Raw genomic sequence first — 15990 nt, forward strand, 5'->3', positions numbered from 1 at the left:
TCCGGCGCAGTTTAGTGGGGGACATGTAATAGGTGGTGGACCTGCAAGTTCAGCCCAGAGTGGTGGACGAACATGCTCACGCCATCATGTTGCAGAGCACCACTTGCTAACTGGACAAAACTAACTCCATTGAATCAAACATACGCTCCTGTGACCGTTATGAATATAAACCCCATCTCGAGATATGTGATTTGTACTGTTCATTTTCTGTAACCAGTTCCTTGTACCAGACGCCTTGTACGTTGCGAGACAGTGAGTGTTCATCATGTCTCCCGCAAGCCAGCCAGCCGACATTCCTGACAGTAAAAGCCCTCTTCCCAAATCTACCTCCGTCAATCTCCATGCCTTGTATTGTACAAATAGACGCTGCAAAAGGGTAGCCAACCATGACACGAGGAGATCGACTCCTCGTCGGGACCCAGAATCCCTTTAAGCTGCCACCTTGTTTTCCTTTGGTGCATTCACCTTCACCTTCTCATCATTTTGCGCATTTCCTTCCACTTTGTCGGCCTTCTGCGCATTCACTTCTGCCTTGGCTGCTTCCACGGGAGCATCAGGCTTCGCGGCGGCGCCTCCGGGAGCTCTTTCCACCTCTTTTTTACCCTCGGGGGCCTTGTCAAAAGCCTTCTCTCCCACAGGCAGAGCTTTGGCCTGGTCTGCATCCGCCGCCCGTTGCTGGGCTTTGAGATCATTCATCTCTTGCTTGTCCTTTTCCCACTCACCCCTCGTATCGCTGAATTCTTCTTTGATCTTTTGTTCCTTTTTCTTCCTTTCCTCCTCTTCCTTCTCGCGGGCAAGCCTCTCTCGCTCCATCTCCTAGGTCGAGAGTCAATAAACAAGTACATCTCAGGGGGTCATGGTATATCGGAAGCATCAAAGTTGAAACGTACCTCCATGTGTTTGACATCATCCACACTGGGCTCGTATAAATGCCAGATAGTGTAGTGCGGCAGGCCTACGACGGAGTAGCGCATTCTCTTGGCCATCTGTAGTGTGGGTGTCAGTACTGTTGAGCTTCACGAAACCGAAACATGGCATATCGTACCTTTCCAAATCCCTCCGTCTCAGCGTGCTTCTCGAAACTGAAGGCTGGGAAGTGAACACCAGATCGAAAGACCTTAGCTTTTGCCAGGATGCTGACACCTCCAACACCGTCGATCTCCATCTCCATGTCGGGGTCGCCATAGGGATCGCGAAGGTACGCAAGATGGGGTCGCCAAGTAGCGTACTCGGCGTAACCTTCAACGATAACTGCGTCCTCGTCTAGCGTATCGGCCAGGGCCAGGGCCGTCTCTGATTCTTGCCACGAGTTCAAGTCATATGGCTGTTCGCCGCCAAGCCAGTCGGGCAATGGTCGCCACACATCTATAATCGGATTAATACTTCCATAAATACCATGGCGATCATTTAGACTTACTGGGAACAATAACGTCCTTGTTATGCCGCATAAGGTCCTCCAGGATGGTAAATGGGGCCGTCTCTACGTCCACATCTCGCCAGTACACCCAGGAGTGGTAGGGTCGTAGGGCAGCGCTGAGTAGCCAGTTGCGAGCCTGAGCCATCAGCTTTCTTCGGCTAGCTTGTGCAGCAAAGCCATGGCGACTCTCAACGTCCTGGTTGACCTTTTGTCCAAAGTCCTTTTCGATGATGGAAATCTCGCCGTATGGCTGCTTCGGGTCGGGGTCTGCCTGGATCGCTTCCAGGTTTTCTGACAACACCTCCAGGGTTCGGTCTTTGGAGTCGGAGACGAGGAAAGCCAGATCGATCAGATGATGGGGGTAGGTAAAATTATGGAGATGGGAGAAGAACATGGCGAGGTGTGGCTCCGCATCGCGAAGAGGAACGCACAGCAAGATGCGCTCCTCGCGCTCCCAACCACGGGCGGTGCCCTGGACATTAGTCAAGTCATAGTATCGGACCGTCTCGAGCTCGAGGCCGTCGCCGGTGGAGAGAAGGCCGAAGGAAACGAGGGAGGCGACGGGGCTAGACGGCCACAGCCACAGGCTGAAGACGAGGAGGATAACGAAGACTACCCCGAGGCGGGCGAGGAGCTTCTGGCGCCGTCTCTGGGCCGGAGTCGACGCTCGAGGCTGGAATCTATTTGGGAAGTCGAGAGTCAGCAAAGGGCACGGGAACGGAATATACAGCTGGCGGCGGAGTTACCTATGAGGGGACATGTCGAAGGTGTTCCCGCGCGGATAGCCGTTGGAGTAGGCACCAGCATGATGCCGAGGAATCATCTTGGCGTCGGTGGGCAAGGCATAGGAAGGCATTGAACAACCTTTGCGCGGTGACGCCCCAGCGCGTCGTTGGACCACACTCGGCCTTGAACTGGACGAGGGATGAGCTGCGTGCTGCGAGCCTACGTCGTCACAAGGCCAGAGGCCGAAGAAGGAGGGTCGTCGAGACTGGCGACGAATACAGGGGCTGCGCGGCCGGTGGCGATGGGGACGGATCGGTATGTGCGACGGCTTTATTTATTGACGTCGCTGTGTCTGTATCACCGGCGGTATTATCGTCGCAAGTCGTCGGTCGTGGATGGATGTGCTGTCGACCAAGGGCTTGCGAAGCCGAGCAACGGACCGAAGGAGGGTTGGTGGAAGAAAGGTGGCTCTAAGGCGGCGTACCTACCAGGAGTGAGGAACCTCAGCGAATTGACGAAGTGAAAGTGATCCCTGAAACGAAGGTACCTCCCAGGGCGATACGACGGCGCCCTTAGCACGGACTGCTAGGCTCGTCCAGGACATGGCGGTTTTAATTGGATTTCCAGAAGTAGCTTATCCGAAAATGGACCTCCAGTGTGACGTGCGCAACTCCTGACAGTGCAACCGCTCCCTGTGAATTTAAGTAGCACGCTTGGTGCAGACGTCACAACGGATGTATGCTGCATGAAGATCTCGAAGGGAGCCGTTGGCGGTCAGGAGACAGCCCAGGGCTGCCAATTCGTCTTCATGTCCGTACGAATTTGGATGCAAAACGTTCCAGTTGCGCGCAAGTAGCAATTCACTGAAACAGATCTCGCAGGAGACCCGAAACTTGATCTCCCGCCAAACGCGCGACTTTCCATTACTCTCAAACAAAGTCACAGACACCAAGTGAAGAGAGCAAAAGATTTATGAACGAATTTTCTTTTTTGGACTATCGAGAGCGGCGCCCACGGACGAAGTGCCACGCAGACTGAAAAGGCCATGCCCAAGTTGGGTTACAATGTGTCACTACGGGGTCATCAGTATTACCGGTACTTACATCGACGTCCCTTCACGATCCGTTAGCTAATGCCTTGTGTGATTGAGAAAAGAGACGAGCCAAATGGGGTACGTGGATGCGATCAGATAAGCCGTTATACTCAGTCAGCTCGGCCGGCCGCGTCTGTCTACAACCCAAAACGGATTGCAGACAGCCGCAACACGGGAGTCAGAATCACGCGAATTAAGCAACTCCACAACCAGTCATCATCTCTCTTGCGAGAAACTACGGTGCGGGAGGGTGACTTGGCCGAGATGAAGTCGTTGAATGGATAGAACTTGTATCATCATATAGGACCACGTCGGATGAACATCAATATCACATCACGTACTTACATATTGGCTGAATCGTAAAACGAGGGCCGTCAAGCTCAGAAACACGAAGGTGGGTGAATCTATTTCCATGATTAGCCGCAGGCACAGCTAGAAATAAGAAACAAGTGTATGGATGTGATGTGGTATCAGAGATCTTGGTATGGTATATTGGGATCATCACAATGGTTCAGTAGCAGAACTGATTGAAAAGGTTTCTCATCATCGACGTGGGGAGTAGTAGGGAAATTGAATCTGCAATGAGCCACTTACCAAAATGGACGGGCCTTAGCCATGAGTATATGCCGGGATCGCGTTACGATCAACTGTTCCAAGTTAGTCACTGGTCGAGGCGGCAGATGATACTGCTAGAGCAAGACAAGATGCGGTGTTGGAGAAACCTCAGATGGTAGTGCATGTTGTTCAGGCGCTCAGGGATCGCGGGAACAGTGGTGTGAAAGATCATCATAGGAGATGGCGGAAAGGACAGGAGCGGAAAACATACCCGAAGAAGTGCCATGCCAAATCTCAACTATTAGCAAAGGGTTGAGGCCGCACGCGACGAAAGGCCACTTGGAGTTTGCACGAATGTAGTCCTCAACCCAAGTGATGAGCAAGTTGGCGATGAGAGAAGAAAAAAAAGCTGGCTTGTTGTACTTCGCGAAGAAAATTTAAACCATTGAGAGATGGGGCGGACGGCTGACTAATGCAGCTAGGGTAAAGCGGTATACTCGCAATATTGCATCTTTTGCGGACCACCAAGCGAGCTAAGCTGGGACGGCAACCAGCCTCCACTCTACGTAGTGAAAACCATTCTGAAAAGGCTGGATGAGAGCGAGGACTACCAAACAATCGGTAATCATCCAACAATGGCTGATCGTCGACGAGTCAATGGCCCTGGGGGCATAACCATGCCGCCTGTATTTGAGTCAGAAGATCTACCACTCCCAGATCGCTCCCGCCAGGCAAATGGCATTCGGGCTCAATGTAAGAGCCCCCCATCTCACCTCCACGCCTCGAGGACGCTTTTGCGCAGACTAAATAAATACATCAGATCTCAAGACCGGGGTCACACCTTCGGCATCTGGGTCAGCATACCTAGAGATTGAGCCTCGAAATGGTTCTGCCAGCAAAGGCATGAAACTGACCTGTACCGTTCATGGCCCGAGATCTCTGCCGCGATCAGCTCCATTCTCACCACACATGGTCCTCTCAACCCACGTCAAGTTCGCCCCTTTCGCAACCCGACAACGGAGGGGCTACCTTCGAGACTCCAGCGAGCGGGATCTAAGCACTCATCTTGAGACAGCCCTCCGAGGCGCCCTGATTGCGGACCGATGGCCCAAGAGCGGCGTGGATGTGGTTGTGACCATCATCGAAGGCGACCAAGCCCGGCAAGCGGCCGTGGAGCAGGGCATCGAGGAATGGGACATGATGAACGTGTTGGGTGGGTGTATCACAGTTGCAGCGGCGGCTCTCGCCGACGCCGGCATTGACTGTGTGGACACCGTTTCGGGGGGAGTCGCTGCCCTCGTACCAGGGAAGGATGGTGAAGAACCGGTCATGGTGCTTGATCCAGTTCCTTCAGAGCACCATGAGATTTTGGCGGCTTGTTGTGTGGCATATCTCCCATCCCGAGACGAGATCACCAATTTGTGGCTAAAGGGTAGTTTATCGTCAGACGCCAACCTCCAGCGAATGCTTATCGCCCGCGCAGTGCACGCGAGCAAGGGTGGCAGCCAAGCGGTGGCAGCATCTCTTACGGAAGCGGCATTGGCGGGTTGATGAGTGAAGTGGGTTGCTTCAGTTGGCAGTATTGATGCATCACAGGGGCTGGATCAAAGGTGTATAGAGGGACAAGTCAGTATCAGTCTTCCGGGCCTTAGCCTTGAGCACGCAAGACAGCCAAGGAAGCTACTTACGACAATGGCATCAGAGGAGGAAGTAAACCTGGTCACTCCCACGATTGCATCCTGAGCATTAGAGCTACGGCAGAACCTTTCTCGCTGCTGACAAGGCTTCCCGGTCCAGGGTAAAGCCCATTATGGGTTCCACAATACTTGATAGCACGGGGGAAGACCCAGGAGACTGTTTTGTCTATTTGACAACAACAAAAACAACACCGGGGAATAAGAGCAGCAGGAGGAAGGCCGACGATGATGGTGTTATGAGAAAACCCGTGTGATGGTTAGTAGTAGCTTAGAACTCGTCATTCCTTGAAGAGACGTTTGAGAAGGAGACCCAAGCCCGTGGCCGCACTGTGAACGTCTAGAAGTGATTATGACGATGAACAAGTGCAATTAAAAATACAACTGAAGACGACAACACGGGCAACACACACCCATTATGGCCGCGTTAAACGAAATGTGTCGATACGAAGCGGGCATCTGAAGCGTACACTGAACTCAGGTAGAATCTCATCTCCAAGGTCCCATTGTCTGCTGTATGCGGCTTAACGCATGGCCGCCACTAACGGTCATGGGCAAAGCGGCCCAAACCTCCACTCCGCTCCACTGGCGGACAACCACTACGGCAAGGTACCTCAGCTCGCTCAGACTCCTAATAGCGACGCTACAGCAGGTCACCAGTGATACTAATCACTAATTAGGTACCTACCCCAGGCCTGACGTGTTAGCACGTTACTGCGCACGCTACCACCTCTCCCTATCAACAACAAACCCACTCCTCATCGTTCCCCGTCCTCGACTCTATCCGGCATCGCAGGCGGCACGACGCTTCACGATGCCTTCTCCCCAATCCATCGCCCACACCTCGTGAACCATCCAACGATTGCCACGGCCCCAGACATCGCCTCCGGCTCGTCCATCTGCCTGCCTCCCTACCGCAGGCAATCAGCCCGACATCTCATATTCTCTAATTCCCAGCTCCCCACCTCGCCGCCGAAGATCCGAACCAACCCCGTCCAACAGGGCCATGGCCGTCGGGCTCGTGCCGTCAACACCGCCCTCGCCGAGCTTCGCCAACGCCCACGTCAACGCCAGCTCTATTGCCATCTCCAGCTCGTGGTACAATCTCTCCGCCTGGTCCGTCAACGTGACCCGCTATGCGCCGCTTCTCGAAGACCTTGTCTGGGCCGGCCCCCGAATCGTCAAGAAGCTAGGCTCCTACATCGCCCTGCCCGATACTCTCGACTCCCCCGTCAACCACTACGCCCCCGAGGCTACGGAAGCCGCTGCCCTCCTACTCGATCCTGCCCCCGGCTTGCAGAATATCATGGAACCCCTCATCGCCTCAACTGGCGGTAACAGCGGCGGCCTCGACGATCTGGCTGCCGACGTCGCCGAGCGCATTGCCCCCACATCACGCCTGTCTGTAGACGGTGCCCGCGGCCTGGGCAGCGTCTTTGGCTATGCCACAAGCAAATGGGCTCTATGCTGCATTGCCATGGCTGTCATCCTCAACCGGACTCACATCTTCGCTGCTACCCGAAGACGCCTCCGTCTTCGATGGCCTACCCGGCTTCTTCTCCGATTCATCCCTCTCATCATGCTCGTCTGGCAAGCTCGTCAGCTCCTTCAGTCCATTCAGTGCCAGACTTCGTCAGACTTTGCCGAACTACGTTGGGGGAATGCTAGCAAGAGCTCGGATCTCATGTTCTCGCAGACCAGCGTCTTCCTGAACACTCTCAGCTCCACTCTCCTGTTTTCCTCCACCGACGAGCAATCTTGTCTTGCTGTTCACATGATACCTCCCGAAGAGACCGGCTCTGCCCGTGACCTATCGGGCTCGTTATCCCTCCTCTGGCCCCTTTTCGGGACTTTCTGCCTGAGCCAGTTTTTCGAGACTGTCTCTTGTGCAGTCCAGGGTCGGCCTGTTGCCCCCGAGACTGGCATGACACTGTTTGAACAGTCCCTCGCATTTGCCGAAGCCGACGCTGCCATTAGTAACCAGCTGGGTTGGGGTCTGTTCTCGAAGACCCGGCCTGCCGACGAAGGATCATCAGCTCTTGGGAGCGCCATCGCCTTGAGCCGGTCCATGATCATGAAGCGAGTCAACACACCCCCAGAGGTTCTTCTGGTGGCCTTTCTTTCAGCCATGACCCACATAACCAGTCACATCATGGGCATCCTCGACCTGCAAGCCAAGTATCGACTTGTTAGCACTGGGTTTTGGGGACTCTGCTTCATGGGTAGCATCGTGTGGAGCGCCATTTCTTTTGATCTCGACGATCCCTCCTCGCAAGGACTCCTGAGGTTCCCGACAGTCTGCATTGTTGGCTTTGTGCCACATGTTCTCGTCCTTATTGGTATCGCTATGTGTCTGTCTATTTACGGCCTGGCTTTACTCCTCTCTGCTCTGGCCCCTCCGGCAAACCAAGATTCGGCGTCCCTGACCTTCCGTCAACGACTCGCCATTGCCCATGAAAATATGCAGGCCAATGTATCACTGTCGGAGATCCGCATCACTAGGGAGATGGATTTCTATACGGCACTGCTCCGAACTGGCTTCGGCGCTATCACCATGGCAAGCGAGGCTGTCTACCTCAACGAAGATCGAGGTGTGGGCCTGAAACGGCGCACTTGGCTCGAGGAGGAGCGATTCAGAGAGGTTGAGGAGTTGCAAAGAAAGTTCCTCGGAAGTGGCTTACCAGACTCACGGTATGACCAAGTTGGTGCTATTGGCTTGATCCCAGTGAAAGGGGGCCCGGCCATTGCATCTAATGGGTACGCACGAGAACGTGCAGCACAGAAGATTCCCAAGGGACGTAGCGAACGAGGCCTCCGCGTGGGTATTGGGGCTTCCGAGAGGAGTTCACGGTGGCTCATGGCATTGGAGTTCCTACTGAGTATCAACAAGCTCCTGGCCAGATTGGGTGCTAAATCCCTACTATGGTGTCTTGGTGCCATGCGCATTCGATACCAGCCAGCCTGGCTTCTCTGGCTTGCCCGGCACCCTAAGAGTATGAAGAACCAGAAGAAGACCTCGACTCGGAGAGAGAGGCGAGACCAGAGTGGCCCACAGTTTGCATATAATGACAACGGCCGAATTCCGAGAACGGATGGCACAGATGTAGAGGCCGAGTTCAGACGAGTTGGTCGGAACCAGGACGAAGCAGAGCTAGAAAAAGACTTGTACTCATACTGGTTGAAGGGAGGTTGGTGGGGTTCGACTGACACCAGCGGCGACTTTGAGCCCCATCCAGATGATGATGATTTCGATACGACAAGCGTTATCTCTATGTCGACGACGGCCGGTGATACTGACGAGGAGGATGGATGGGAGTCGGATGATGACGATGGGCAAAGAACCCCGACGCAGCGGTCACCACGAACGACTCGCGACAATACACCATTCGTCGATAGCCCGATGCAGATATCGGATCTTGCTCGGCTGCTGCATCCCACCAGCCCAGAAGAACGCGAAGAGGCCAGGACGCTCTCCGCCCATCTCCAGAATGACGGTATTATGACGCGGTCTAGGTTCCGACGGATGGAGCAGCTACAGCGCACTCAGATTCTGACGACGCCTGGGTCCGACCTGCTCCAGCCAGGGCGTCCCTCGGCGCTGCAGAGTCGCACCACCAAGTTGAGCCCGGACGAGGAAGAGCGGCTCTTGGAGCAGCTGCTCCTCTCGCAGCGGCGAGCAGTGCCTCCAGATTCGGGGAACTCGACATCGTGGGAGGACGGCGGCTCTGGATTCGGGAGCGACGGGCCCCAGTGTGTTGTGTGCCAGAGTTCGCCGCGGACCATCATTGTCTGGCCTTGCCGCTGTCTCAGTCTTTGCGATGACTGCCGCGTGTCCTTGGCCATGAACAACTTTGACAAATGCGTCTGTTGCCGCCGAGAGGTCATCAGCTTCAGCCGCATTTTCGTGCCCTAGCTAATACGCAGCCAGCTAGGGAGTACTGCATTTGGGGACGCTGGGGGTACGCTTGGGACGGGTAGTGAAACGATATCGGAACGATGCAATGGGGCCGTTTTTAATTTATTATTTTCCATTTCTTCACTTAAGGAGTTTGGTGGCACATGTCCCCATGAGAACTAGGATGGCGAAGTGTTGATGATGGTCTGTCATGACGCGCAAACACATTGTTGATAGTAGCATTAATCGGGGTTTTACATAGCAGCCCATTCCAGACTGAACGTCCGCACCTGACCGTCCTGTGATGCTTCTGACCCCGGCTCCTGGCCTCCTATCAGAAACGCCTTCTTGACAGCCGTTGCCAGCCTGCCTCCCGCTACGATGTCCAGGATGGGAATCTCCTCGTCCCAGTCGTACTGCGATGCCATATAGTGAGCGTGGAACCTCAGAGGATCTCCGGGGTAGACACTGTATTTGGCCCCGAAGCGGAGGCCGGGCGTCATGTGGTAGCCAGAACTCAACAAGAATCTGCACAGAGGGCCTTCATCAGGCTTGTCGGCCCCGAACATGCGTTCCGTCTCCCGGGAAATGAGAGACCCGCTGGAAGTGGGCGTGACGCCGAAAGATTTGGCTGCACTGTCTTGCTGACGGCTGGAAAACTCTGACGGATTACTGGAAAAAAGGGCATCGTCATCTGCATTGGTGGGAGGCGGTTTCTTTGACCGAGAGGCAGAGACGCCATGACGCTCTGCAAGTTCAGCAGCCTTTTTGGCCTTCTGCTCAGCAAAGACCCTTTGGGCCGTCTGCTTCCGCGTCTTCAGCGAGTCCAGGTAGGCCTTCCTCGCGTCGGGGTCGGGATTCCGCAGCACAGATTGATGAGCGGCTACATCGTCTACGAGATAGGCCACCTTCCGCCTCACGAGCGCCTCAGCCTCCTCTGGGCGTAGCTCCACGGGCAGACCGAGGAAGATGTTTTGTGTGGGCTGCTGGGGAGCAGTCCCTGTGAGGGTGCCGTTGACGCTTTCATTGCGGCGAAGAAATGCGGCAGTGTCCGCGTCAAAAACGAGATATCGCCCGGCGATCTTGGAGATGCGCGCTGGGCCGGGAGCTGGTGCTGTGGCCATTGATTCCTATCAAGAGCGACGCGGGTTAGCTGATGCTCAAGAAATCGCGAGTAGAGAGGTAAGATTGCAGTAGAGACAGAATCATAAGTCGTCTTCGTAATTTATTATGTGTCGTCACAGAAAATCAGGGGATTGACAGATTAATAAGAGTATAATCATTGTGTCATTGTGTCATTGTGCGTACGCCTTTGAGGGGCAACGCGAGGAGAGCGAGCAAGAAAAATATCGGTGACTTACCATTTCGGTTGATGTTGTTGATCGGAGGAAAGAAAGAGAGAAGAGTTGGAGTTCGAGCTGGTCGAGGTATTGGTGAAATTTTCAGCCTGGTGGAGCTTGCTAAGGCACCAAGTTTGAGAGGGGCCGATAAGATAAGGTAAGTAGAGCTCCAGTGTACCATTTCGCCGTTGGTCCTCAGCTGTGGTGGGGTAGCAAAAGTAGGTACCAAATAGGTGCAATGACTGCGCAGCAATTCTGTTGAAGAGACCAGGCATAGATACCACAATCCATGCTTTTTGAGATTGTGGATTGTGGATTGTGGTCTAACATATTCCAATGTGTTTGACAACGTCTCGCCTTTAGAAGTCAAGGCTCTCTTTTTGGGGTTCTTTTGGTTTGGATGCCTTTGCAGCCTCTTCCTCGTCGCCAATGGGTGGGAGGCTGAATGGCTCAATCACCAACCCACTTGAGCTGCTGAGTCTGAACGAAAGGTTCTCCCGAGCCCAAGTGCCCTCCAGGCCACCTCCTTTTTCGTGGAACACCGGGAGGCTATGTGCCCGGAGCATGCCTTGACCTTTGTCTTCATTCCCGGGCTCTCGAGTCACGGGCGCCTGGTGCTGGAGAGGAACGAGCTCAAGCACCCCGTCCGACAGCAACTCCATCCACCTCGTCAGTCCCGTAGACCTCGGAAAGAGGGTTATGGGCAGGGTCACCAGCGCTGTGACCTGTGTGGAAAACTGGCGCAAAAGAGCCCTCAATGCATGCAGGAACTGCAAGACCTCGCGTGGCTGGCTGGCCACAGAGGTATAGAGAGTTGGGGATAGGAGACTCGGAACAATGATCCTGTGGATAGTTGAGGGTGCAGAACTCTTGATCCTTGAGATGACGTCGGCAATGAACTTCTTGAAAGGGGCTTGCGTGGGTGATGACAATGGACCATCCACGGCCGAAGCGTGAAATTGGCCTTTGATGGCGCTGTTTTCGAGGCGTTTGGAGAGATCAAAGGTATGGCAGAAGGGGGTTGCACCTTGACCAGGTCCCCATGAAGCTTGAGGATCTGCCGAAAGCATGGTTAGTTGACAGTAGTGAATTTCGGAATGCGACAAAGAATCGCCATGCACTTGCCTCGGACTGGCACATTGCGCTGTCCCAGGGTCTCGTAGCGCCAGGCAATCTTCATCTTGTCGTCTGAAGATGTCGTGGCTTTGCTGCTCTTCGAGTTGCCCGGTTTTCCGATACCGGGCAGCTCTCGCCGCCACGCATCGCCGAAACCCAAGAGATGGACCTGGTGCCCCTGGACGAGCCCCTCGGCGGCGTAGTAGCGCAGGAGGACACCCCCGAAATCAGTGGTCCCTGTCTCCTCGACAAGCAGGGAAGTTCCCATGGGCATTCCAGCGTGGCCAGCCAGGAGCTGATCCAGAGACTGGGTTCCCGTCGAGGTCGTAAGTCTTCCATCTAGAGGAGATGGTCTCGTACCCGGCGCAAGAGACTTCTCTTGTCTGGTGATGGGCGCAGAGGCCCCGGATGACCCAATTACGACATTGCGCTTGCGGAAGGACATGACGGGTTGTCTCGAAGTCTTCTCAGTCCTCCAACCTATAGCAAGAAACCGAAAGAAAATAAAGATGTGCAACGTAAAGGACTATGTTGGTTATAAGAGGTTTTATCGCAGTTCCATCCTCGATGACTAGAGTGTGGTGTGCGTGCCCCGCTTACACAATACGTCGAGGCCCGAACCTGAACATTATTTTTATGCACATAACCCCACTACCAAATTTTGGGGCGACTCGCGCCAGCCTCTCGAACATTTTCTCCGCCGCCGAGACTGGATCGACTCTCCTTTCATCTCTAATCAACAGCCCTGTCTCCGACGACGACGAAATCGAACAGCTCGCCGTTGCCTCCTCCAGCGGCGTAACCTAAACTCACAGGCTCATCCATAACCACCAGCATCCCAATCGCCCATCATGTCCGGCGGCGGCGACGCTACCCTCTTTGAGGAGTCCTTCACGGTCACCGACTATGACCAATCCAAGTACGACCGTGTGGCTCGTATCTCGTGCACATCAAGCGACTCGCAGACGGTCATGACGCTCGACATCAACATGGAGCTGTTCCCCTGCGCCGTCTCCGACACCCTCCACGTCGTCCTGTCCACTACGCTCTCGCTCGACGGAACAAAGGACGATGACAAGGGCTGGCGAGACGTCGGCAAGGCCGGCGATGCGCCTGCCACCATTGCCGACCTGTACGACTACGTGTGCTACGGCAAGATCTACAAGTTTGAGGAGACATACGACGGAAACACCATGTGCGTTGCCTGGTGGCTGTTTTCCCTTTTGGGTTGACGGCACAGCCTTCCTTTCAACTTTGTTCATGTGCTAACATGGCGATCCCAAACACAGCAACACCTACGTCTCATTTGGCGGACTCCTGATGTCGCTCCAAGGCCCCATCAAGAAGCTCACGCCCCTCCGCGTCGACAACGTCTACCTGCTCATCAAGAAATAAGCGACGGCGCAAACCGTCCACCTTTCGAGGCTCTGCGGCGCCGGGGGTGGGGAAGTGTAGTTTCTACCAGGTCTAGGTCGTGCCAATGATACCCAGCGAGTCAAAACTCGAATCCAACAAAGCATTTTGTTTGAAGAAACTTCCTGTTCCTTACCCCCCTCCCACCAAGCACCGCCGCCGTGCCGAGACCTGTTCCGTCAAGTTGGACGCCAATTGCTCTGGTGCGGGCCGGGAAACGGGATGTCGCGGCGCACCCTCGTCTTGATTTGGTCCAAGTCGGGCTCGTTGTCTTCAGTCATGATGCCGTGGCGGATGAAGAAGTCGAGCGTAACGACGGCGCAGTTGGGCTTGTAGCGGCCCTGGGCGAGGTCACGCTTGATGTGGTCGATGTCGCAGAGCTCAAACTTGGCGACTTCGCCGTCCTTGGGCTGGGGGACGACGTCGGCAGGTAGTTCGAGATCATAAACCCATTGGCACTCGGGGTAAATAAAGCCTCCCTCGCCGATCTTCTCCGCGTCTGTGATGTAGACGTAGGTGACGTTGCCGACGAACTTGGCGCGGCTACGGACGATGGCATCGGGCAAGCTCGCTTCCTCGTCGGCCTCACGGATGACGCACTCAAAGGGATCCTCGGCGGTCATGAGGCCGCCGGCGACGGTGTTGTCGAGCATGCCCGGGAAGGTCGACTTGTCAGCGGCGCGCGTAGGGATCCAGAGCCGGAGGCCATACGGCGCCGACTCGTCCCGGACGTAGGCGATCATGTGGACGCCGTAGCGCATGGTGCCGATGAGGCCCATGGCGGCGCGTTCCATGCTAAAGAGCAACTCGCCCTTGCGGCTGTAGACAGGCCACAGCTCGTTGCGCCAGCCGCGCAGCAGCGGGAACGTCTGGTTCTCGCGCCAGTATGCGGAAACGGCGGCGACGCAGGCAGATCGCTCTTCTTCGGTGGGCTGCTGGAACAGCTTCAAGGTGCGATGCTTGTCGTCAACATCGAGGCTACCCCGGATGTTGACGGGCACCTTGAGCAACTCCTGAACGACACGGTCAAGCACGTAGCCAATGGGGTAGTGGCCGGCCTCATCTTCCCATAGGAGCGTGTAGAGACCTTCATGCATCTGCTTGAAGGCTTCTGGTTTGGTTTCCAGATATGGGAACCTATGGTCATGTTTTAGTTGCATGTCGCGACCGAGGAGCGGGAGAGTAGGTGAGACGCACATGTCAACATCGTCGACGAGGTCGATGCTTGTTTTTACCATCTTGTCCAAAGGCGTGATTTGCTTGTGATTCGTAAAGGTGGTGAACCCCCGTGTAAGTGAAGCACCCGCCAAGGTTGGACGACTGGCTGTAGGGTAGGTGAACTGCAATCGGGGAGTAGGGTGAAAGAATCGAGTGGGAAGAAACGTGCGGCCTTTTCGTTGCAGCTCTGGAGTTTTATAGACAACGAGTTGCAAAAGGCATAATGGAATTGCTTTGGGCGGTCAGTCCAATTTCGGAGACAGGGCAATGGGGGCCGGCTCGCCAGGACAATGACGGAAGTTCTTCTCGGTGAGGACGGATTAGGCAGAAGATCACTTGAAGGGAGGGACATGCAAAGAAACCAAGGGAACTAGTAGAACCGTCATGACTGTTCCATGACCAGAGACCCACGCCCGCGATTGACCCCCAAAAAATAAATACTAGTAGCCCGTCACTCGCAGCCAAGCAGCACTTAATTGATTACCTCGCAAGACGGCGTCTCTTGATGTCTCACCATTTAATTACGTTTACCTGCTGTACTCCGACAGCGCAAAAACCTCAGCCCTATCTACCCTGTAGTGCAAGAGGCAAACCGCTCACCCAATCGTCTCACACCAACCGCAATTGCCGAAACACCAAAAGAACACACGGAAGCAACATCGCCAGGCCTCACCCGTCTTCTCAGCCGCCATGTCCTCGTCTCCCCTCTTTGGCATCGTCCCGGCCGGCCAACCGCTCATCACTGAGCCGGCCTCCTCGCCCTCCCCCACCTCGCTCCTCTACAGCCTCCCCACCACGAAACCCTTCTCGCACATTGTCGTCTTCATGCTCCCCGGCGTCGCCCTGCCGCCAGGCACCGCCGCTGCCATCTACCTGGCCACTGCCTCAGACGCTGCTGGCTCTGCCTCCGGCCCCAACTTCAAGTTCCTCGGCGCCATCGGTCCCGGCAAGGAGAGCGCCATGTTCAAGGTCACGGCCGGCGAGAGCGGCCTGATGATCGGCGTCTCCGTCGAGGCCGAGGAAGTCATCGCCCCCCAGCTGCAGATTCTGGCCGCTAACAAGGCTTCCAACCCCGGCGCCAGCTCCTCGTCCCAGCCCAGCACCGCGGTTCTCGCCCAGCGCATCATCCAGAACGCCTTCAACTTCCTCTCCAGCTTCAGCGGTGCCGCAGGACCCGGCGGCGTCGAGGTCGTGCCACTCAAGGCATTTGAGGACTGGTGGCGCAAGTTTGAGTCTCGCGTTCGCTCAGATCCCAGTTTCCTCGAGAAGCAATCCGATTGACCAGTCTGCCATCCGGATCTGGTGGATGGTCGAGCTGTAATGATAGCGATGCGATGAGGCGTTTGTTTTCACTGGGAGGCATCTATATGCTTGGATAATCTCACAATGTTTTGGCTAGTATTAAAAACTCCGTTGCCTATTGCACATGGCACATGACACATGACAGCGGGACGATGCGTGAAAGAACACCCCCAATAATGTAATAATAGCCCGTATAATGCCCACGGAAGGCTCAAATGCCC

At 55.1% G+C, this 15990-nt stretch overlaps 8 protein-coding genes across 8 annotated transcripts; 4 read left to right on the plus strand and 4 right to left on the minus strand.

Moving 5' to 3' along the window:
* Positions 1–429: 429 nt before the first annotated feature.
* On the minus strand, positions 430–2240 carry BGZ61DRAFT_353502 (Anp1-domain-containing protein; the record flags this gene model as incomplete). Its single annotated transcript, XM_046240527.1, has 5 exons — positions 430–816; positions 891–986; positions 1046–1365; positions 1418–2097; positions 2164–2240. The coding sequence occupies 5 exons, from the start codon at positions 2238–2240 to the stop codon at positions 430–432; spliced, it is 1560 nt and encodes a 519-aa protein (XP_046103463.1).
* A 2113-nt stretch (positions 2241–4353) lies between these two features.
* On the plus strand, positions 4354–5837 carry BGZ61DRAFT_452686 (3' exoribonuclease family, domain 1-domain-containing protein). The gene is made up of 2 exons (XM_046245985.1): positions 4354–4544; positions 4612–5837. The coding sequence occupies exons 1-2, from the start codon at positions 4427–4429 to the stop codon at positions 5340–5342; spliced, it is 849 nt and encodes a 282-aa protein (XP_046103464.1). The 5' UTR covers positions 4354–4426; the 3' UTR covers positions 5343–5837.
* Positions 5838–6021: 184 nt separating this feature from the next.
* BGZ61DRAFT_452689 (uncharacterized protein) lies at positions 6022–9661 on the plus strand. Its single transcript, XM_046245986.1, has one exon. The coding sequence runs from the start codon at positions 6492–6494 to the stop codon at positions 9396–9398; it is 2907 nt and encodes a 968-aa protein (XP_046103465.1). The 5' UTR covers positions 6022–6491; the 3' UTR covers positions 9399–9661.
* On the minus strand, positions 9635–10504 carry BGZ61DRAFT_353187 (uncharacterized protein; the record flags this gene model as incomplete). Its single annotated transcript, XM_046240491.1, has 1 exon — positions 9635–10504. The coding sequence occupies one exon, from the start codon at positions 10502–10504 to the stop codon at positions 9635–9637; it is 870 nt and encodes a 289-aa protein (XP_046103466.1).
* A 397-nt stretch (positions 10505–10901) lies between these two features.
* BGZ61DRAFT_38259 (Elongator complex protein 4) lies at positions 10902–12417 on the minus strand. The gene is made up of 2 exons (XM_046242666.1): positions 11846–12417; positions 10902–11777 (listed from the first exon to the last, which is right to left on the minus strand). The coding sequence occupies exons 1-2, from the start codon at positions 12279–12281 to the stop codon at positions 11080–11082; spliced, it is 1134 nt and encodes a 377-aa protein (XP_046103467.1). The 5' UTR covers positions 12282–12417; the 3' UTR covers positions 10902–11079.
* Positions 12418–12687: 270 nt separating this feature from the next.
* Positions 12688–13231, plus strand: BGZ61DRAFT_478416 (uncharacterized protein; the record flags this gene model as incomplete). Its single annotated transcript, XM_046249011.1, has 2 exons — positions 12688–13031; positions 13126–13231. 2 exons carry the CDS (start codon positions 12688–12690, stop codon positions 13229–13231), a joined length of 450 nt encoding a protein of 149 aa, XP_046103468.1.
* Positions 13232–13428: 197 nt separating this feature from the next.
* BGZ61DRAFT_353524 (NUDIX hydrolase domain-like protein) lies at positions 13429–14487 on the minus strand (the record flags this gene model as incomplete). The annotated part of the gene is made up of 2 exons (XM_046240531.1): positions 13429–14386; positions 14447–14487. 2 exons carry the CDS (start codon positions 14485–14487, stop codon positions 13429–13431), a joined length of 999 nt encoding a protein of 332 aa, XP_046103469.1.
* Positions 14488–15157: 670 nt separating this feature from the next.
* BGZ61DRAFT_353517 (uncharacterized protein) lies at positions 15158–15748 on the plus strand (the record flags this gene model as incomplete). The annotated part of the gene is made up of 1 exon (XM_046240529.1): positions 15158–15748. One exon carries the CDS (start codon positions 15158–15160, stop codon positions 15746–15748), a length of 591 nt encoding a protein of 196 aa, XP_046103470.1.
* Positions 15749–15990: the final 242 nt, after the last annotated feature.

This window comes from Ilyonectria robusta (genome assembly GCF_021365365.1).
Source record: "Ilyonectria robusta strain PMI_751 chromosome Unknown BGZ61scaffold_11, whole genome shotgun sequence".
NCBI lineage: Eukaryota > Fungi > Ascomycota > Sordariomycetes > Hypocreales > Nectriaceae > Ilyonectria > Ilyonectria robusta.